The sequence below is a fragment of the Gossypium hirsutum genome, chromosome A01 (genome assembly GCF_007990345.1).
Source record: "Gossypium hirsutum isolate 1008001.06 chromosome A01, Gossypium_hirsutum_v2.1, whole genome shotgun sequence".
Classification (NCBI taxonomy): domain Eukaryota; kingdom Viridiplantae; phylum Streptophyta; class Magnoliopsida; order Malvales; family Malvaceae; genus Gossypium; species Gossypium hirsutum.
In genome coordinates this window covers 3,221,610-3,245,329 of record NC_053424.1, presented here as the reverse complement: position 1 = coordinate 3,245,329, position 23,720 = coordinate 3,221,610, and the positions used below count along the sequence as shown (strand labels likewise).

The following is a 23,720-nucleotide window of genomic DNA, read 5'->3' as shown; positions in this document are numbered from 1 at the left end:
GATAAAATATGTTAATTATAAATTTACGATTCATACCAATGACGAATGGGAGGGTTGACAAAGACTCGACTTCCCTAAAATAAAAATTTTCTATTTAGACTCTTTAAAATTTTAAATTTTTAATGATAAAATTACACTTTTAACACTTCAAAAATAATAAAATTTTAATTAAATATTTTGAAAATTATAAAAATATAAATTATTAAAATAATAAAATTATATTTTTACTATTATAAGAATTTTCTAACTTCACCTAGTCAAACCCCTGGCTGATACCTAAGTCTAAGATTCAAGTATGGTTAAATAATCAGTTGACACCAAGGTCAAGATTCAAACTATGGTTAGCCCTTTCTTCCCTTTCTAATAGAGGACAAAAAGAATTTATTACTATGGTTAACCCCTTCTAACAAAGGACAAAAAGAATTAATAAAAATCTATTACATATTTCAATTCACTCCTCTATCAATTTTCCTCTATATAAATTAGCGTTAATTCCTCAACTTTAATTTTGTCAAAAATTTTAGCTAATACTCCTACTTTACGAAACTACAAACAATTAATTATCTTATCTATTTGTCATACTTTACAAAACTACAAACATCTAATTATCAGATCCGCAATTTAACAATAATGTTTAACCCCATAACCCAAATAAACTAACTGCTCAATTTTCCTTAATTTCTGTGAAGAGGACTAAATTCATGGTTAAAATAAAAATAAGAGTTAATATATATTTTAACTCCAAATAACTGGTTCCTATTTTTTTTAATCTAATTGGTACCTAAACTTATTCCGTCACTGGAATGACTAAATGTGAACAAAAATGCCAAACTGATTGACGAAATACAAATTTAAGAACCAACTAAGTTCAGATAAAAAATTCAAGGGCATAATATATATTAACTCTAAAAATAAAGGCTAAGTGGTAGAGAGATTTAAAAGTAACTAATGGTTTAGGGAAACAAACTCTTTCACACATAATGTACTCATTATCAATAATCACAACTCATCATCAAGACTTTGTTAAAAGGCAGTTAAAGTATCATCACAGATGCAATGTGTAAGTATTATTCTCAAGCAACTCGATACTGACTCTCCTATTACATCATTCACACAACAAATAGAGAATCAGCTGAGGGAATCTACGGCTTCCGAGGAGGCGAACTACTGCTGCTGCTGTTGCTGCTGCTTCTTCTTCCTCTCAATGGCCTGCACATGAAAAAAGCATCCCTTCATATTATAAATTGGAAACCACAACAAGAAGCAACTTGGGCCATAGGCAAAAGTTTTTAAGAATAAGCACGCGCACAAGAGAGAGAGAGTTCTCATGCAAGCACAGCTTAGTTTCCGTGAACACACAGCATCTATCGATCATTAACAAACTAATAACAAATAAATGACGAAACAAAGAAACCATCTTGCGATTGCGGGGAAAAAGTTGAAATTACCTCCTAGGACTGCGACTCCTTGAAACCCTTCGTCCTGCCTGTCATAATTGAAAAAGAAAAAGTCATGTTAAATAACTAGTAAATATGTTACTCCCCTCAAAACCAAAAGTAAAGAAATCGCAAAACCTTTCGGGGACTGGGTGATCGGGAATAGGATGATGACCTCCCACGCCGTGCTGCAGGTCCTCTGCCTCTGTTTTGAAGATAAAATACTGAAGTAAGATACAAGGTGAACACATGATTACAAACAACGGTAGACAATTGATAAGAGGACCAGCACAAGCTCAAATTCACTCATTCAATGAAGTTAATCAAATTTAATTCCAGCCCATATAATTAAATATAATAATGCATTCCATTTTATCACTATTCTTGAAAACTTTTTGGCATATTGCAGGATAAACAGTGTTGTGATGAAAATGAAAAAAAAGATTGTTTAGAGCAAATGCCCGACCTTGGTGGTGAGATTGACCTTGAACGAGAACGAAGAGGCCTGCGAATTGGAGAACGGCTCCGCCTACGAATTGGAGAAGGGCTACGTCTACGATTGAATGGAGACCTTCTTGGAGGGCTACGAGGTCGTCTGGGAGGTGAACTGTAATAAAACTTAATAGTAAGCAAATTATAGTTGAACTACTTTGTCTCGACTAATCTACACTTCATACTGGCAAGAAATCAACGCCAAAGTGTTAGTTAAAACGGCCAATACTGGGTTTGCCTAGCAAATTATAGCACTCTTGATTTCTCTGATTCAGTAAGATGTGAATTTATTCATTTATTCACAAGTTGCGTCGACTCACTAGTACCTTAGGGCAATAAAATTAAAGCATTATGGAAATAAATAAATCGCATGCATACCGGCGCCTTGGAGGTGGAGAACGCCTTCGGATTGGACTGCCACGCATCCTACGCGGAGAGGTCCTGAAAACATTAAATGGGTCAAAATCTTTCAAAACCAGTTCATTTAAACAAGCTATTACCTATTAGGACTAACAGACCTTGCTGGAGATCGAAGACGCCGTGGAGGAGACAATGGAGAACGACCTCTAGCAGGAGAGGCAGGTCGGCGCCTAGGAGGTGTTTCACCACGACGACGAACCGGAGAATCAGGTCGCCGACGAGGAGACTCTGGTGGTCGTCTAGGAGATCCACCTCTTCGACCCACAGGAGATCTCCTTCGTGGTGAAGGCGGGGGTTTCCGTTGAGGAGAAGCTGATATCCATCAGATAACAAGTTGAATAACATGTTAAAAACTAAATATACAAATTAAAAAAACATAAAATTTTACAAAATTAAACATACGTTCCCGTGGTCGTTTTGGCCCATCTTTCTCGGTATCAGCATTAACATTATCAGATTTGGGAGCATCTCTTTTAGTAGTAGCAGAAGCAATTGGCTTTGGTGGCGGAGAAGCTTTTGGTCGTGGAGGAAGTGTGAACTTTGCTCTTACTACATTGCCATCAATCTGAGCCTGCATTAAACCAACAGTTAACATCATTCTCAGAAATGCTAAATCTAAATACTGCTAATAGTTTACTTTCACATCTTAGCAAAACCTACACCATCCATGTAAAGTAGAGCTTTTTCAGCATCTGCTCTTGTCTTGAATTCAACATATCCATATCCTCTTGGAAGATTAAGCTGTTAACACAAAAAAAATGTCTTAATAATAATGATGATGATGATGATGATGATGATGATGATAAAAGCAAAGATATAACTTGTATGAACTTACAGCACGGTCCATTGCAAGATCCACATTTACAACTTCACCGAAATTACCTACAGAGTGGAAAGGTGAGGACAATTATGTTAAGCATTGAACTAGCGATGCATCTAATGTTTAAAAAAACTAAGAAAACAAAAAATAATCCAAATACAAGATGTAATTATTCCCAGTCAAGCATCTATGCTTCTCAAAAGGTTAAAAGGTAAAAAACATACCGAATATTTCTCTTAGATGACCTTCATTAACATTCCTGCTCAGTGAGTCAACGTAAAGAACCAGAGACTCACGGATGGGGGAAGTCTTCCTGAAATCAATGTCAAGAAAAAATAAGTACTAGCGCACAAACTTCAATCTTTTATTTTCATAATATGGAAACATTAGCATACAGTTAAATTCCTCCCATATTATCAAGCATAATGTGTGTTCACAAAATTTCATATAATACAAACAACCAAGTCAAAGTTTCTCATTTTCTCATGAAGAAACTAGGAAGTAATGAAAAATTACCCATACTCAAAACTATAGGGAGGAAAAACCATCCTTTGTTTCATAAGAATTAATAAACAACAATAAAGACAGTTATCCTGTGAGAAGAATAATTAAACTAAAAAACTGCTTTTTAAAAGATTTATTGGTTTTCTCTATCACTAGAAGCCCAGATCCACTAACTTCAAACAAATTAGAACTAATTTTCTTTTTTCTTCTTCTTCAACAACTATTTCATTTTCTAAATCATGCATTACCTTTAAAAATTCAGTCCCTGGTTGGTAATAATATTGAACATATGCAATCCATACAGAACAACATAAGGACTCCGCAGAACTTTAAACTGACAATACTGGTAAATCTGAACTTAACATAGCTCATATACAATACATAAAACAACATAATGCCTCTGCAGAAATCTAAACTGACAATACTGGTAAGTCTTAACTTAAAATGTCTTTACCTCGGAGCTGGAGATGATTTTTTAGATTGCGGAGGAGGGGAACGACCTCGCCTAGATGCATCAGTCGCACTGTCAACAAGAGAAAAGAAAACTCAGATACACAAATTAAAATTTCAGGAGGATATCAACTGCATGCAAGAGGGAAATAAAAAGTAGGAGGGCAGCTAATAGTATCTAAACTTGAGACACCAATGTAGCAATGTCAATAAATAGGATGGCATTCCCAACTGCATAAGACAGTTGAATTGAGTCCCGCAATCTAAGCTAATTAAATGGACTGCACTCCTCCATCAGGACTCATAATTCATAACTTTCATCGACTCATAATTCATAACTTTCATCAACTCATGTATACATATATTGGATTCCAACTCAGTCAGCAAACAAAGATATGTCAGAATTCACCCTTCCAACCATTCCAAGCAACCATAACTCAATAAAATTAAATTACTGCATAAAGCGAGTAGGTGAAGTAGAACACCATGAGCCAAGTTTCCAAGCTCTTATCATGACGTAGATCATTCAATTTTGGCCATTAGCAACCATAAAGAATGCTATAGGTAGATCGTTGGTTTTTTTTTTCTATTAGCAAGAATATAATTTACTAACTTTCAGTACCATTTACAGAGGAAGGGAAAATGATATCCCTAATATTCCAAATACCGCTCCCTCTGGTTGTTACTTCACTACTTTTTTTTTACTACTTGCTTTTGCTCCCTAAGCATTTGCAAAGAAACTAGAAAATCGATTAGAACACTAATACTAACATAATTGTTCCATGTAAAAAGTAAAATCATTTCCTACAATATCCAGATTTATTATTTTCTTTTACATAGCAAAAGCAGCAGCCAGAGAACATCTAATCAAAATAGAATTAAATTCCTTCATTTCTTTCATCGAAATTTTCAAAACTTCAAAGTTATCAATCCTTAACGAGAATACAAAAAGCATCGTTAATCTAACGAGCGAAAAAGAAAGTAACCTTCGACGCTGAGGAGGACTGCGACTTCGAGAGCTACCGCTACGAGAAGGAGAAGAGGATAAAGATCTGGAGCGAGAACGAGAGCTAGACGGGGAAGCAGATCTGGAGCGCGACACTGAGCGAGAGCGAGAACTGGACTTGGAGTCTGAACCGGAATAAGAGCGGGAGCGAGACCTAGACCGTGAACGAGAACGAGAAGAGGAACCGGAACCGGAGACAGAAGGAGAACGGCGGCCTCTCGTCGGCTTCGCCATTGGCGGAATACAAAGAGAGGAACGGTAGAAATAGGAAACCCTAGATAAACCCTAGGGGGTCGTAGTTGAGATGGTATTTTGCGGCAGAGGACGCAATTTATCTGGTAAAGAAAAGCTACCGATTTTTTATTTTTTTTTATTTCGTTAAAAATTAAATATATAATTTGAAATTAATAATATATATATATGTTATATTTGCAAAATTAAAATAAAACAAATTCGTTTAATTTGTGAATTATCTTTTGAGGAACTAATCCTTACTCTATGGGTGCGGTTAAAAGGATATCTGATATATTTCAATTAATATTAGTTTTTTTCCGAGCAACACTTGCCAAATTCAACATTGAAGAGTTCATTCGATTCCTTCTTCATATGTTACTAATGCACAATAATCTCTTTCTCTTATCATTGTGCATATTTTTTATTAGAAGACTATTCATCGCCTAAAATATTAATAGTTTTCAATTTATATCTATTTACAATCTGAGATTTATTATCAAATTTTTTTCCTGAATCATCAGTCTTCTTATTATACTTTTACTTTTTAGATTTCATAATGTCAATTCTTGCAGGTTGCTGAGCGCCGATAAATAGAATAACATAATCGTAAGACAAACTAAAATTAAATGAAAACTTTAGCCTTTTAAGAATATTAAATTTCTCCTCCAAGATGTCAATATAACTCTGCAACTAACAAACAATCATTAATTAAGAAGCAAGGCGTTCCACTGGGTTAAGACCGCTTCTAAAACTTTTATTAAACTAAATACTTGTAATTAACAATATTAAAGTCACTGCAATTGATTTACGCTTGTATTATCTTTTTTTTTATATATAACAAAATGTCATCATATTATGAAACATTATTTAATATGTGGTCAAAATGTTAGTGGAAGAAAATTTCAACATTAAAAGTATAGTTATAAAAGTTTATTTAACAATTAAATCATAAGAAAAAAGAAAATCTCATTCATTTTGAATTGGATAAAAATTAATAGACTTAATATTAAATTTAGCACTCAACAGTTACATATTTTGTCAATTTTGTATTTATTTTTTTGTTAAATTTGGTCATCATCATTTTAAAATGTGTTAAATTTGACCACTAACTCTTCAAAAAAAGAGTTGAATTATTGTTTTTAAAAATGAATAATACTAACTAAAACACAAAAATTTACATCTAACAACTCGCATAGCAATCCAAATATACTTAGTGTTTTTTTTATGATTTTTTTCTAATTTGTTTGTTTTATTTTTTTTCTAATTTTTAATTTTTTTTGTTGATGTGGTATATAAGGTAAATAGTGCCATGAAGTACATATAGACTGTCACACCAACATCGTTAAAAAATAATTTTTAGTTAACAGTTTCGTTAAAAAATGAGTTGACTCTTTCTGAAAAGTTAATAATCAAATTTAGTTAGAAAAATTAACAATGGTCAAATCAACAAAAGACGAAAGTGTTAAACACTAAATTTGACATTATGCCCAAAAAATGCATGAAAAAAGCAAAGCCTAGTTTTAGTTAAAGTGGTAAAATTAAAATTTTAAAACATTCATATATAAATTTTTTAATTAATTTTATTAAATATATAAATGATAAAAATACCCTTATAACAGTATATCTTGTTTAAATATAAATGAGTATTTTTTCATAATTGTTCCCAATCGAGTTGGTGTTTAATTGATTACTGACACCAATTCAATCAAGGTTTAAAAATACTAGGGGTAAATTACATGATAAAATATTCATTTAAGGGTTAATATATATGAAGGTACCTAAATTTGACAATTTATACCTACTTGGTCTTTAAGTTTTTTTTTTTAGACCTAACTGGTACCTAAACTTGAAAATTGTAAGCCAACTTAGTACTTTTTACGTACCTAACAAACATTGCTAAAACATTTTGACATCGCGCTAATGTAGCATTAATGACCAATAATACAGCAACATGTGGTAGCCTTACATTTTGAAGCATGAAGAAATAAAAAATATTAATTTTTTTCTGCACATCAAAAATTTAAACTGCCACGTGTCATTATGCTATTGATTGTTAAGGTCATGTCAATGTATTTTAACGGTGTTAATCATTTTTCTAAAAGAAGTATCCATTTAGCTTATGATTTCCAAATTTAGGTACCAATAGTTACCTCCATATATATATATTAACCCTTCATTAAATATAGGGTAAATTTTATTATTAGTTACTAAATTATATATAAGTTTTCATTTTGACTATTAAACTATTCAAAAGTTTTCATTTAAGTCACCAGACTATTAAGATCGATGCTATATGGCTTCCTTAGTCTGTGTTGTCTTTATCATTCAAAAGCTCTCTTTATCATTCTTTTCTACGGTTCAATTTTTTTCATGAAATAGTTTTAGACGTCACAAATATACGAACTAAAATTCAAATTATTTTTTTCTTCGATCTCTGACACTGATCGTCATATCAACTTTAATCTAAGGTATGTTTTTCTATTGATAGATACTAATCTACGATATCAATTGTCGAATCGTTGCTTGGAACTCACTCATAGAACTTTAAAAGAAAAAACCCTTAACAACTTGTGACTCAAATAGTTTTTTTTAAATAGTTTAATAACTTAAATGAAAATTTTTAAATATTTTAGTGACCTAATTATAATTTTTTTAATTAAATGACAAAAACTAAAACTTACTCATGATTTAATGACTAATGCCGTAATTTGCCTTAAATATATTACAAATAATAATCAAATTACCTAAAAGCAAAAAAAGAAAAAAAAAGATTCCAATTTGCTTTCAGACCGAGCCTGAATTTACCCTAGGTTTTGGGGTTCCCTTCTCTTATATAAAAGCTACAAAGCCATTCTCTTTGGTATCTGTTGACTCTTGTTCAGATAGTTTTTCTCTGTTTCGAGTGTTTAAAATTTTGCAGACGATGTCAAACTTAATACTTTTTGAGGATATTTTTGTTGTTGATAAGCTTGACCCAGATGGGAAAAAGTTTGATAAAGGTCAAATCTTTAATCTCCTCTTCTTTTTTTATGTTATTTTTTGCGATTCTTTCTCTAATTACTTACTTTGGGTATTCTTATTTCACTGTGTTTATTTCATTGTTCTGTAATATTTTTCAATTTTATGTATATGTTATGGATTTGGATGATTTTCTAGTACTCCATGCTCATTGAGAAACACTGGATTTTGTTCCCAATTATTAGTATTATTGGTGTTGTTTTTTTGTTATTTTGATTAACTTTTTTGAGGTAATACTCTAAAACTATGTAGGGTTAGAAGTGCATATTTGGTTTAATGTTTACTTATATGGTAGATATAAAGCAGTTTTAATGGGTTTTTTTCCACCTAATTTTTACATCAAGCTTGAACTCGACTCGGAATTCGGACCTCGATACTCTAACTTGAGCTCAATTAAACATCTATTTTTAAGCTCGAGTTCGACTCAATAATTAAGATTAAGGTTTATAATATATATTAAGGGTAGTAACATAATTTAATAATGTAAAAATATGAAAAGCTCGAAAAGGCTCATAAGCCATTCGAGTCAAGTACTAAGCTCGAATTCAGCTTGACCAATAGCTCAAGCTACTCGAGTTCCAGGTTGACTCGATAATTACTGAATTGAGTTTTAATTTTTTTGAGTCGAACTTGAGTAGCTTGCGAGCATTAGTGTCTGATTTACACCCCTAATTTGCATTCAATTTACATTTGTTTATACATTGATGCAGTTACCCGCATTGAAGCACGGAGCCAGAACTGTGATATGTTCATGCACCTCGATGTAAATACAGAGATATATCCTATGCATGTTGGTGATAAATTCACAATGGCGTTAGCTCACACGTTGAATTTGGATGGGACGCCTGATACTGGCTATTTCAATCCGGTAATCTTACCATCACGTTTTAATGGTTAACGCTCTTGGCTATTTCTTTTTCTGCAGCAAAAGATACTCTTATTGGAAATGAAACTATTCGGATAACCTTGACTCTAATCTCCTGAGCTTGAGTTTGATCACTAACTGTTTGTATATTCAGTTTCAATTTGGTTCTAATCAATGTTTTATGTCCTAATTGTTTAATAAAGTTTGTCAGTCACTAAAGCTATTCATAAAGTTTAATATGGTTTGGCCTTCCCATATGATATTATCAAAGTTGAACTAAGCTAGAAAAATGTGGATAAATTGTGGTTGCCATTGCTGTTTATGCGTGTGTTCAGTGTATGGGGCTTTGGAGGGTGTGCTGGAGAGGAAAAAGAAACGTCTTTATGTTTCCGTAGGTTCTTAAGAGGACTAAGTGGCTACATTAAACCGATTACTACTGTTGCATATGGAATGTGTATGTAGCTTATGTTATAGTTTGTGGGGGTAAATAAACAATTTTCCCTTGAAGTTTGGTCTCGATAACTAAGATGTTCACAGGGTTCTAATTCTAACAATGAAATAATTATAGGTTTGATCGTTTAGCTACCAAGTCTTATTGGTCTCGAGCTAAAACAGTGGTCCAAAATTCAACTTATTTTCCATGAATACTACACATTGTCTTTAATGTGCCTTATGATAACAATAACAAGTTGAGCTTTATTAGTAGAGTCTGCTATACAGATCAACGTGCCATTAATAATTTAAATTTTCTGTCCTCTCATGTGCAGTTTCTTGTTCGTCTTCCTTGGCAAGCAATACAAAGACCAGTTTCCTTTGTTTGCACTCTTTTGCCAAAGATACATCATTAATCGAACTTATCTATAAACCTTGTCCTCGGAACATGCACAAACACAAACGACTGGTCTTGTTTTCTATTATTTATTATCTCAATGAAACCGTTCAGTGAGAGAGTTAAACAAAGAGAAAGAGATAATCTGTTATTATTTTCGAATATGGAGCAGCTCGCCAACTTTATTTAAACAAGTCTATATGGTTATTATATATGAAAAGGTGCCTATATCTTAAACACATCCATTACTTCATTGCCGTATTATTAAAAAATTTCAACATGTATTCCAGGGGAGGAAGTCTCTTGCAGATAAGTATGAGTATGTCATGCATGGGAAGTTATACAAGATATCAGATGATTCTTCAGGGAAAGGACTTAAAGCGTATGTTTGTTAACCACAACTATATCTTTGTTTATTCCATCATTGTAGCTGCTTGATCTTAAAATTAAAGGTGTCTGTTACTTTCAGGGAGATCTATGTATCATATGGTGGGCTTTTAATGCTATTGAGGGGAGAAGCTTCTCATGTCTCCCACTTTGAACTTGACCAGAGGCTATTTCTTCTCATAAGGAAGCTCTAAAACTTTCGTTATATCGAGTTATATTGAGTGTTTCTCTGTTTAGGTCGGATAAATTTATGTGAGCTTCAAGGCGGGTCTATAGTAGTAGTGGTATAAAGGGCGACTTCTTGACATCGAATTTCCGAGCAGACTATGTCTTGAGTTGGATATAACTGTTGATTTGTATGTTATGTGAGAACAAACCTATGCAATGCATGTTGTTAGGTCTTGATTATGGTTTCCCCTTCATTTTTTAATCTTCCATTTATTGCTCTTCTATATATTGCTCCTTCATTTTGAAGACCTGATAATTTATTTGACCAAAGTATTACTTAAACTGCTGCTTTTTTTTCTTCTTTCTGAAATCTCCTATTGGGTAGTTATATGAACTCTTCTAATTTTTTTTCTCTATCGAATTGGTTCAATCAATTAAATTATTAGTTTGATCAGTTCAATTAAAAAAGTATTAAAAATTTTGAAAAAATTCAAATGGTTTTTTAGTTGTTCGGACTGGTTCAATATCATTCTCTAGATTAATAATTCAATTTATTTTCAGTTCAATCGATTTAATTAATTATACGGTTTTTTCTTATTCTCGCATTTACAAAATTTGAATCCGTAATTTTATTTAAGGACGTTGATTTTATTACTACTCAACCTGAGTCGGTAATGTAACCAAAGTTTTTGCAAACTCGACCTGAAACAACATATGATAACAGCAAATATAAAGTTTATTTATTTAAAAAAATCCTTGAAAAATTTGTCAACAAAACAAATTGATTATGTCATGTTATACATAAATTAAACCCTTGGTCTGCTCTTTATTTTTATAAATTAAAACTCTTTTGCCAGTATACAGAACGAAATAATTCAATGTTAAGTACTTTATATATGTGCTGATATAATAAAACTAGAACAACATTGATTAATATTCCTCTTGAAAATAAATAATAATATAGTCAACTTTAATCGAATAAAATATATATATTTATTACAGCTTTTATTTGTCATGCAGAAAGAATACTAATAATAGAAAATAAATTTGGGTACCCAAATTCACAACAAAAAAGATAACACAATTAAGAGTTAATTAATAAAATGGACATTAACAAATATTGAATTATCACAATAAACCTCTAAATCATCATCATCATCATATGAATACTAAATAAAAGAACATATGTATGTATGTATATATAAGTAAATTGATTCAAAACACATAAAGGTCAGTCAATTCCTCCAATGAATCCAAAATGAGATTTGGATCAGAATTCTCAATCATCCACAAAAGATGATCAAACAAAACTACCTCACATTTAACCAATATGTGATCTTCCCCTCCATGCTTTTGTTTAGGCCTCTCTATTAAAGCATGCAACAATGGATGTTTAAGGTACTTCGAACTAACCACGTATCGTTTCCTCGTACTCCCGACATAAACCGTTTCGTAACATTGATGTTCATCATCATTATCATAATTGTCTCCATCTTCGTTCCTCCTCGTTCTTCTTCTTAAATGATCCCATATATAACGGTGATGATCTTCTCGAGTTGATTTCGATCTTAAGCTACTATATGAAGATGACCTTCCTAGTTGTCTCGACAAGCTCTTGCATTTCCTAAGTAGGAGATTTATCTTCTTCATTGATGAATATCTTGTTTGGATGGAAGGAAAAGTATGGGATTTTGATGGAAAGATGGTGAGATTTTTTTTTTTGGAAGCTAAAAGGAAACTTAATTTACACTCATGAAGATGAACAATAAAAGGGGTACTTAAAAGGGTTTTGGGTACATTGGTGGGTGCAATGTCTTTGTATTTCGGTGCTAGAAAATAAATCTAGTGGGATCGACCTTAGCAACTAAAACATTTTAATTATATGAATTCAAAGAGACGGTGGACTCATCATTTTCATGAATTTTTTTGAGGGAATATATGATGGGGAGCTTTAAAATACTTCAAAATTTGCTATTAGATCCTACTTTGTGTAAGTTGTATATTAGTACCTGTATTTTAATTTGATCAATTTTAGTCTCTATATTTTTCGAATTTTAAAATTTTAGTCCTAATCCAATATGGTAGCAGTTAAATTTATTAGGTTAAATTATGTCATTAGTCCCATATTATGCGTGAAGTTATAGATTTAGTCTACATTCACCAATGAATTTAATAGCTATCATTTAGTTAGGACTAGAATTTTCAAAATATAAAAGTACAAGGACTGAAAATGACCAAATTAAAGTAAAAGTACTAAATTCACAACTTACACAAAGTATAAGGTCTAATAGCAGAATTTGACCTTTAATATATATATATTAATATTGATTAGACATGTATAATAGTTAGACTATATGCTTATATCCGAAAATTTGTCTGAAATATGAGAGAATTTGGACAAAAAAAGGAGATCCGAGGAAATGGGCTTAGATAAAAATTTACGTCTGTTTCTAACATTTAAAACCCGAACCTAACCTGATTTATACTTTTGTAATATTTTTTTGTTGTTATGTAAATTATATCATGTAAAGTTAAATATATAATAATATTTAATGCTATAAGGTAAACATTAAAAAAATTAAGTTGTCCATGCTTAAAATTTTAATAAAAATATATACAGTTGTTATATATTAAAAAAATATGAATAGATTTAAAACAAGCTTGAGTTAATCATTGACAAATATGAACGAATTTGGGTAAAACTTAAAACATATTTTTTTATCAAACCAAACTTAGACAAAAAAATAAAAGATGTTAATATTATACATAGTTATGACCCGAATCTGACCCGACCTAACCTTAAACACCTCTCATCTTGATCACAAAATAATGTTATAAAACTCGAAATTTAATTTTTAAAATATGACATCCCATAAATTTTGAGACTCTAATCTCATCATTTATAATCTAATTTTTGTTTAGTATTTGTTACATTTATTAAAGAAATTAAACCCTGCCTAATAAAAATTAGAAAATGAAGAAGAAGATATAAATAATTAGAAATGAAAGATAATGACAAAGATGCAAGGCATGTCCCACAGGGATGGAAGGGCTCGGTGGTATCATGGTTTTAAGTGACACTAAGAAAAGGAGTGCACGTGAACAGCTTTGTCACTCAGCCCTTTCTCACGTGCCTTTTACCCCTTTCCCTATTTTTTATGTTGAAGGTTGTCTTAGATTTCGATTAAATTTGACATCAAATTAAATCAGATTTTTAAATTAAGAATAAAGCTCTTTTAGTATTATTTTTTCTGTCTACAAAATTCGAACTTAAAAGACATTAAATTATTTATCACTTGACTCGTAAAAGTTGATTTCTTTTTATTTTTTCGTACCATACACTCAAAAAATAATTTATAATATCATCATGTTAGAATTTTATTAAAATAAATCTATAATATAACTTAATAAACCATGATCTGTCATGTCAAATCATCAAGAATAAATTAAGAACAAAACTGGATGCGGAAGCGTACCTGAATCCATAGATTCCTTGAGACTTTCTGGAACTTTGGGGATTTGATCTTCCAAATTAGTACACAAAAAATTTAAAGAATATCTGCTCTCTCTTTCCTAATGATGGAATATTAGAAAAGATATATTGTGTATAATTTGGGGACCATAACCCTAATATTTATAACCTTAGCATATTAGTTCTAATCAAATTCTAATTAGCCTATCATTAATTAGAATTTGATTAGAAGAGTATCTACACATGTTTGACCCATACTTTATTTAATAATTAAAAGCCCAATAAAATTCTAACCAAATTAGATCACTTTTAATTTGAGCTAACCTATCATGATAGTAAATAATAACATGTAATTATCCTTATTATATATGTGATGTCCAAATTTTCCAACAATCTCCCACTTGGACCACATATATATACTAATTACTTTATAATTGCATGTCATTATATAACCTTATGAGCTCAAAATTTTACTATCATATCCAAAAGGCATTCCGTACAATCTCGTCCATTAATTATGTTAACATAGAACCAATGCGACTTTCGTTACAATTATCGTAACTAAATCCATCCATGATCACGTATATTAACACAACCAAATGACATAGATCAAGTATGGATGTGTAGCATGGAAATTACATGCAATATGATCTAAACATGTCTATTTCCAACTGGTCCTCCTTAGTGAGATCAAATCTTACCAAAATCAGAGTGTGAATAAACCAAATAAACTTTATTTCTGCAGAAAATAAACTTATTATCTTTAAACTGAAATAACTGAAAATGTGTCTATAACATAAAAGCATTTAAAAATACAAACTCCCACTAAAACCAAATATCCTTTAAATGACATTACACCCATACGAGCAATGTGCTCTTATAAAACCTTAGGTGTAGTTCCTTAGTAAGCGGATCCGCAATTATGGAGTTTGTCCTAATATGCTTTATAAGCACTTAACCACTCTGAACTTTTACTTTAACAACCAGAAACTTAAAGTCTATGTGTTTTGACTTTAATGTGCTCTTGTTGCTATTGGAATAAAAGACTGCAATTTGTTTTCACAATTTGCACCTTAGTGACAAAATCTTGTATCCATATTCCATCAAAATCGGAGTCTATATACCTGATGATCTCTAACTGATTAGACCTCCAATATGTGAGCATGTAATCTTTTGTTCTTTGAAAATACCTTATAACCCTCTTGGATGCTATTTAATGGTCCAAACCAGGGTTGCTTAAAATATCTGCCTAACATTCCAATAGTGTATACAAGATTCCAATGTATACAAATCTGAACATACATTAAACTTTCCACTGCTAAAATGTAAAAAATCTAATGCATTTTTGTAATTTTAATATCATTCTTAGGGCATTGATTGAAGCTATACTTATTATTGACAAGCAGTATGTCATTAACATATAAAACCAAATATAAAACTTTAACATATAAAACCAAATATAAAACTTACTCCCACTAAACTTATGGTATAAACGATTATCAACAAAATTCATCTTTAAGCCGAATGAGATATTTATTTGGTAAATTTTGTAATATTATTGACGAAAAGTCTACTTAAGCCCATAGATGAAGTTCTTTAATTTGCAAATCATTACTTTTGTATCATCAGACACAAAGTTTTCTAATTGCACCATATAAATGTATGATCAATGTTACCATTGAGAAACCATTAACTTAATATTCATCTGATGTAGCTTAAAGTCAAAATACTCCACTAAAGCCATTTTAACCCTTTCTCTAGTGGACCTTTCTAATGACATTCATTCTTGAGGTTGTTGAGTTTGTTCTTCTGGAACAATTACCTCATCTTGAATAGGGAGTTGTTTAACATTGTCTTATTGAGGTTCTAGATTCACTTCTTAATCAATGATAGGTATGAGAGTCTAAACATCATCAAAAGTGATAGTAGGAACTGAGTTAGAATCCAATTCTTCCTCAAAAGCAATGTTTCTAACCTTATTTCTCCCCCTAAACTCAACATCCTCAAAGAATGTTGTAATTCTTGTCTAAAAAATATTCCTAATTGTGGGATCATAAATTTTATAGCCCTTAGATTACTCAGAATTTTCTTAACCCTTAACTTTACAGACATCAAAGAAGTCATAAGTGATGTCATTTCAACCTTATCGTTTTTTTTAGCAAAACATTTCTCAATTTCATCAAGGAAACATTGGCCTGAGTAATCTTTTCAGATTCTATGCCCTTAAAGGCTTCTAAAATGTTGTGCTTCATGATCATTAGACTCATGCAATTTTAATTATTCCACCTCTCAAAATCCCTTTTAACATAGGGGGTACTTTCCGCAGTGAGAGGTGCGAGTAGTTCTTCCTTTAGTGCAAGGTCTATGTTCATATAGCCAAGCACTATAAGTAAGTGCCTTTTCCATTCATTGAAATTAGCCCCCTTAAGTATGGGTATAGAATTTATATTAGCAGATATTGTGGCAGTAGAATATGAATTAGCTGAATATAAAACAAAAAATAAATAAAAATAAGCTCACATCAATATTTATAGTAAAAAATAAATTCAGGATAATGGCTAATCCCATCTCAAGATACCAAACACAACATTAATATCAAATATTTGGACAGTAATATTAATAGTAAGCAATACTCTTGTTGTAGCAATCAAACATTGACAATAAACTATGTCAAACAATGAATTAATCTTTGGACTAACTTATTACTCACATAAAATACCTTATAATTGTCACACATTTATCACCACAGATGTCGTTGTAATTCTGGCAAATATTAACTTACCTTTGGGTAAATTAATAAACGCATGAATCACAAAAACATATAATCATCTTAGTATTTCAAATAAACTAATATACACAAAAGAGGTCACTCCAAGGCATTTTGTTTCAACTAATTTATTTAAAATATTACACATCTTTAATTAAAAGCCAAAATCTGAATTTATTTGTTTCAAAATATTTACCTTAATTTCATCTTTCAATCAAATTAAAAGATAATATATATATATCCCAAAACAACATACAATGATGTTGACAAATATAATAATAGTTGAATAAATCATAAACCATAAACAACTTCACATAAGACTTCAAATTTAAACCAAAATAATTTGAATAAAGGTAAACTTCATCTTAAGATACCGGACACTCCATTAATATTTCATCTTTGGACAAAATATTTATTTGTAAGTGATATCTTGGTGTAGTAATCAAACATTGACAATAAGAGTATGTCGAATAATAAATCTTCCTTTGGGCCAATTTATTACTCACATGTATAACCGAATAACCGTCACATGTTTATCACCATGTTGCACATGTAATATTATTAACCTTCACTTGGGCCAATCAATATTAACATAACTTAACTTACATGCACACAAACTTTTATATTTTAAAACAAAATAATTTATACAAAAAAAAATATCACTTTGGTGACTTTTTGCTTCAATTAAGTTATTTTAAAATATATATAAACATACCAATATTCAAATTTAAATTTCCCCAATAGTCAAATGTCAAAACTAATTTTTTTATTGCTTTATAGACTCTGAAATAACCCAAAATAAGTTTATCTTAATAATGCAATAAAAAAAACCGAAAACCTTAATTTTTTTGACTATTTCCTTCTTTTCTTTTATTTTTTTTTCTTTTGTTCCAAAATCATATATCAAAACCAAACAGAAATAATGTAGTGGTTCAAAGCTGAATAATTAACAAGCATATGTATTCATAATTTTGGCATGGATAAAAACACCAAAACAATTCATGCATATACATGTATTCATAATCAAATAGAAAAACTTACCATGAATTTACTATGTAAATCCAAAGTTGTATTTATGATTAAACAGATATTCACATAAATACTTGAAAAATATTTTCAAGCCAATAAATCTCAAAAAAATAAAATCATAATAGTTGGCGTATTCCACAATTCATACAATAAACCATATCATCATAATTTAACCAAATATTTGGAACCATAAGATGCCAAAACCTAAAATTATATAACCCAATTTAAAACCAAAATATTTAAAATAATTGTGTGAAAAGAAGAGAAATAAATCTCACAAATCAATTTTTATCAATTGATTATACATAAATAAATAAATAAACCTTCATCTTTCGAATAGCATATGCAAATATTAAACTAAATTATATTTATAAAACCTTAAAACTTTATTTAAAGAATCAAAACCCAAAAATTTATCAAGAATCTCAAAGATTCAACATAATATATAATTAAAATATCAAATCCATAAAATTAAAAAAAGAAAAATGAATCAATCCAAAATTAATAAATAATCAATTCATTCTCAATGATTCAACATGATAAAGCTCGGATGCCACTTGTTAGAATTTTATTAAAATAAATCTATAATATAACTTAATAAACCAGGATCTGTCATGTCAAATCATCAAGAATAAATTAAGAACAAAGCTAGATGCGGAAGCGTACTTGAATCCATGGATTCCTTGAGACTTTCTGGAACTTTGGGGATTTGATCTTCCAAATTAGTACACAAGAAATTTAGAGAATATTTGCTCTCTCTTTCCTAATGATGGGATATTAGAAAAGATATCTTGTGTATAATTTGGGGACCATAACCCTAATATTTATAACCTTAGCATATTAGTTCTAATCAAATTCTAATTAGCCCATCATTAATTAGAATTTGATTAGAAGAGTATCTACACAAGTTTGACCCATACTTTATTTAATAATTAAAAACCCAATAAAATTCTAACCAAATTAGATCACTTTTAATTTGGGCTAACCTATCATGATAGTAAATAATAACATATAATTATCCTTATTATATATATGATATCCAAATTTTCCAACACATCATGCATTAATTATATCCTTGATGTGTTCATGTGAGAATCATTTATACATATACATTTATGTTTTTTATGTTTTGTTTATAAAATTTGCATTTTGATCTATAAGCATATTTACTTGTTTGGTTTCGAATGTTTTTGCTCAAGTTTAAAGATTCATTTGAAATCTGAAAGAGTTTGGATAAAAATATTAATTCTAAAAATGGGTTTAAGTAAAATAATAAGAATATTTTTAAAAAAAAATTGAAAAAATGATATAGAGGGACTTCAAAAGAATTTAGGTTAATTATTTATAAATATGGGTATATTCGAACAAAATTTTAGATTCATATTTCAGGTTAAACTTGAACAAGTATAAAACATATTAATATCATGCTTAAGCTCAATCCAAATTTAATCTATGACGACGAATTAAAAAAATGGTTTCAAAAGTTTCAACTGTTAATTATGTATTGTTTGGTACCATTTTGAAGTTGATTGTTGTTGTTTTTCCTATTTTTGGATACATAAATTACATAGTATAAAGTATTATAATATACACCTTATCTTAAGAATTAATGTTTACATTGCCAAATAAATAATAATAATAATAATTATTATTATTAGAGTTGGTCAAGGATTTAAAAAAAAATAAAATTAGGTTGCAACAGCAAATCATGTTTGATGGGTCATTTTGACCTAATTGTCACCAACTTTCAAGACCACAGCTAATTACAAAATCATAAAAATGAGAATATTGAGAAGTTTCCAGGAATTTTTTTTTTAAGATTTGAATTGTAAATTTATGAGATAGTTAAAATGTAAATTTACGATTATATTAGAATAAAATTTAAGGGATTAGATAATAATTTTTTTCATTTTTTTGGTGTATTATAATAATTGGGTAAAGCCCGAACAACAAACGCTACTAGCATGACTCAAATTCAGATTACACTGAGACAGTGAACACTCTTAATCATCAGGCCATCACATAGGGTTCATAATTTTGTTTATTTTGTTAAAGTTCAAAATAGACTTTTAAATTTTAAGTGATCAAATTGTAATTTTATTATTAACTTAATTTATTTTAGTCTGAGACTCTAATATCTAATAGTCAGAGTAAGTTTCAATTAAATTTAAAGTAGAACGGTATTGAATCCTTAAATATAAAGACAAAGTTATGATAACCTTATGTTTTCTATCCACAATATTCGAACTCTAGATCTTACTACTTAACCTAATAAGCATTAATTAATGAATTTGACGTACACATGTGTGCGTTTTTTTTATTAATTTGTTTGAAAGTCACATTGTTTAAAACATTTTTCATTTTTGGACCTTCGAGGTAAAAAAAATTAAGAGGGTTTGAATGAAAATGGGCTTAAATTAAAAATAAATAAAAAATTTCAATAAAATCAAAATTTTCAATACATATATATAATAATTGGAGGTAAAGCTGAGGTTGCACGAGTTCGTGCCTTACAACTTAATACTTTTGTCAATAAATTAAGAGATTATCGAGTTTTTAATAAAATTTTTTTATAATTTATAATATATTTATATATATAGTCCCAAGTTTCCAACCCAAATATTTTTGTACCACTCATGAAGGCATGACCCAATTGATAGCCCTACATCTTGATAAACCTTATATTGAATTTCTTTTTTCTTTTAGTGAGAAAAATGTGGTCGATTTAAGTTAAGTGTTCATAAATCAGATTAAGTTAGTCAAGGTTCGATACTAAAACAATTTCCGTACCCTCTGCCAAATTTGAATATTACTATAACATTTAGAAATCATATTAAATATTAAAATAAAAATATTTAATTCTTAAAAATAAAAATATAAAAAATAAAATAAAATATTAAATAGTTAATTAAATTTCTTTATATAATACTTTTAAAAATAAAAATACTGTTAAATATATTTAACAGTTTAAAAATATGTTTAAAATCTTAAGATATTGTTAATAAATTAAAAATGTTTTAACTTTTATTTGATTGTTTTTTCCAATCTTTTTACTTGACTAGAATTTTTTATACTAATATAATGTTAAAATTAAAATATGCTAAAAAAATTAGGGTGTAAATTTTAAAATTAAATTTAATAAATTTAAATATTTCAACTAATAGACATGAAATATTTTCTTCCAAAATAATGGATGACAATTAAATAAACTTTTTACCCTAAGTCAGGCTTGGGCAAAGACTTGTTTTGCCCTTGGGCCTAAATTAGATAAATTTTCAAATATTTTTATTTGAAATTTATTGTAAAATATGAAAATATTACTATAAATTAATATTTGTAATACTTTATTATTTTTTAAAAGGAATAAATATTAAAATTATACATAACTTTAATTTAATGTGCATTTTAATATATTAACTTTGATTGGGTGCAATTATATACATAAAACTTTGATTGTAGTTCAAATGTATACATGAAACTTTAATTTTTAGTTCAATCATACATATTTAAAGAAATAGATATATCAATTATTTTTATATTAGATAAATATAATTATTTGTGTATGTAGTATAAAAATATGAAATGATGTTATATTAATAATTATGTTAGTAATTTGTGAGAATTAGATCACATCAAAATTTCATGTATAAAATTTCACAAAATCAAAGTTTATGTACAATTTTTAAATTTATCCCTTTTTAAAATAACGATATGAGTTATTTGAATAGTTTCAGCTGAGTCAAGCCCAAGCCCAAATATGAAAATTTTTAAGTTCAGACTTTAAATCGATTCATGAACATGTCTATTTATTAAATGTTTACAAAATAAATTACTTTAATTAAATATAAACTTCTCATGAAGTTCTTTTTTCACTTTTCAAAATCATTTTATTTATGAAATGTTAAAAAAATTGTACGAAAAAGTTTAACAAATAAAAATAAACATATTTTAAAAATACGCACAATCAATTTGTGCGATGCATTGGTTTTTTTGAAGTTTTATTGTGATTAGAATTAAAAATGTTCTAAAAATTTCAAGTATTAATATGAACATGAATACATGGTTATTGTACAAATTTATGTGTGTATGTGTGTGAAAATATATGATATATATGATATATATACATGGTTATTCTGGCAAAATCACTTTAACCCACCGTGACCTTCCTACCCACAAATCAAACCTAAGTTAGGGTACCTAAAGTCGAACTAGAAAATCACAAAAAGGAATACATCTAATGAATATTGACAAACTGCTGAAAAGAGAGTATGTGCTTGTTCTTACAATGAACAGGAGCTTGGGTGATCGTTGGTGCCTCAAGAGTAACAGTTTGAGTTTGTCCTGATGCACTGCAAGTTGCGTTCTGCTGGAAAAAAGGAAACCAGAATCAGAAACTCTGAATTCCAATATCATTAAAAATCAAGTATAAGCATGCACAAAGCGCACACAGAGCCATAACATACGTGCACACATGTAATGATTTGTTTCGCTAAATCTAATATCAGGATTTAATACCGTTTATATTGACAAAAAGATGAGCAACAATTCTCAATTTCTTCTGTAAAAACAAAAGTAAGCGATTAGTTATGGCGACAAAACGTACCAAAGCAGTTGCGGTGCATGCAATGGATGAAGATTGTTTTCTACTTCTTCCTACACTAGGTTGTGATTGCAAGCCAAGTTCCCTTGGCCTAATCCGATTCGGAATTCTAACTGAGTCACAACGGCTACTGCATTCAATTCGTGACTCTAATCGATGTCCTGCCGAAAACCAATAGCAAATTTTATCATCATTAATCTAAGAAAAATTGAATGAATAATAAAATAAAGTTCCAAGGAAAATACCGGTAGACAATGAAGGCCGCAAGGGAGCAGTAACACTAGGAGCCAGCATTTTGCAAATAGCTACAACAAAGGCTATTCAAATAAGAACAAACCCTGAAAAATATATGAAAGATTGCATTGTTAGATAAAATTTCAACGTTTAAAACAATGAAACCCCATCAAGATTATCCCATTTCTAACCAAAAAACAAATGAACATGTAGGGATTAATAATTAACAACCCTATAGAGGCTAAAAGAACACAAAAGAAACTGAAATAAAAATGACCCAATTATTTTTTATGATTCTCAACAACAAAAACAACCTCAAAAGGCATAATTAAATCCAAATTAAATTGACATCCATGGAATTTAATGTCAGGGATTTCGGTCCGATACCACTATATAGCGGTAGTAGCACCGTCGTGAACCGCTACTGCCGAAACCGCTATTATGTTTTATAATAAATTGTGTGAATTTTTAAAAAAAATTCACGACTGCGGTATCTGCAGTGACCACAATAACATTCGTTCCACGACTGCGACAAACGCAACGCAACTAAAAACACGATAGTGACCACAATTTAAATCCCTAAATACAACGGCAATTAAAGGAGAAACAAAAAGAACTTGGAACCTTGAAGAAGGTGCTGGGTAGGAGAAAACTGGAGAAAGCAAAGGAAGATGCCGACTTTAAGAAAGGGACGAGAAGAACTGGGAAATGGAAACCCCAAGTCAACGAAGAAGGAGAAGAACAGGGCTCCCATAAATGCCGTAAAATCCTGCCGACTTCAAAGGCTGGTTTTTTTGTAGAGATGTGGGCGTGTGGAGAACTATAAAACTTGGGCATGGAGATTGCATAGCCCAATTAATTTTGTATTTGGATTAGGCCTAAATTCAAATATAAAATGAATTGATCAAATAAAATTCATTATTTAAAATTTTGACCGAGTTGATGTTATTCTTAATCTGTCTTAATTAGACTTGATCATAGATCAAGCA

The 23,720-nt window shown here is 29.9% G+C and overlaps 3 protein-coding genes across 5 annotated transcripts; 1 reads left to right on the top strand and 2 right to left on the bottom strand.

Moving 5' to 3' along the window:
* Positions 1-952: 952 nt before the first annotated feature.
* Positions 953-5,510, bottom strand: LOC107932687 (serine/arginine-rich splicing factor SR45). Of its 2 annotated transcripts, none has more exons than XM_041074243.1 (12): positions 5,109-5,510; positions 4,127-4,195; positions 3,393-3,481; positions 3,184-3,230; positions 3,009-3,089; positions 2,751-2,919; positions 2,447-2,660; positions 2,307-2,369; positions 1,903-2,043; positions 1,575-1,660; positions 1,449-1,486; positions 953-1,209 (listed from the first exon to the last, which is right to left on the bottom strand). In XM_041074243.1, exons 1-11 carry the CDS (start codon positions 5,360-5,362, stop codon positions 1,452-1,454), a joined length of 1,248 nt encoding a protein of 415 aa, XP_040930177.1. In that variant the 5' UTR covers positions 5,363-5,510; the 3' UTR covers positions 953-1,209; positions 1,449-1,451. The 2 variants fall into 2 exon arrangements, with proteins under 2 accessions (XP_040930177.1, XP_040930176.1); XM_041074242.1 differs by having other exon boundaries at positions 1,575-1,641.
* Positions 5,511-8,110: 2,600 nt separating this feature from the next.
* On the top strand, positions 8,111-10,883 carry LOC107932634 (DNA-directed RNA polymerases II, IV and V subunit 8B). Its single transcript, XM_016864699.2, has 4 exons — positions 8,111-8,361; positions 9,091-9,248; positions 10,365-10,456; positions 10,544-10,883. The coding sequence occupies exons 1-4, from the start codon at positions 8,286-8,288 to the stop codon at positions 10,653-10,655; spliced, it is 438 nt and encodes a 145-aa protein (XP_016720188.1). The 5' UTR covers positions 8,111-8,285; the 3' UTR covers positions 10,656-10,883.
* Positions 10,884-21,917: 11,034 nt separating this feature from the next.
* On the bottom strand, positions 21,918-23,584 carry LOC107932660 (uncharacterized). Of its 2 annotated transcripts, none has more exons than XM_041074240.1 (4): positions 23,356-23,584; positions 22,743-22,835; positions 22,501-22,658; positions 21,918-22,263 (listed from the first exon to the last, which is right to left on the bottom strand). In XM_041074240.1, exons 2-4 carry the CDS (start codon positions 22,789-22,791, stop codon positions 22,132-22,134), a joined length of 339 nt encoding a protein of 112 aa, XP_040930174.1. In that variant the 5' UTR covers positions 22,792-22,835; positions 23,356-23,584; the 3' UTR covers positions 21,918-22,131. The 2 variants fall into 2 exon arrangements, with proteins under 2 accessions (XP_040930174.1, XP_040930175.1); XM_041074241.1 differs by having other exon boundaries at positions 21,918-22,260; positions 23,356-23,573.
* Positions 23,585-23,720: the final 136 nt, after the last annotated feature.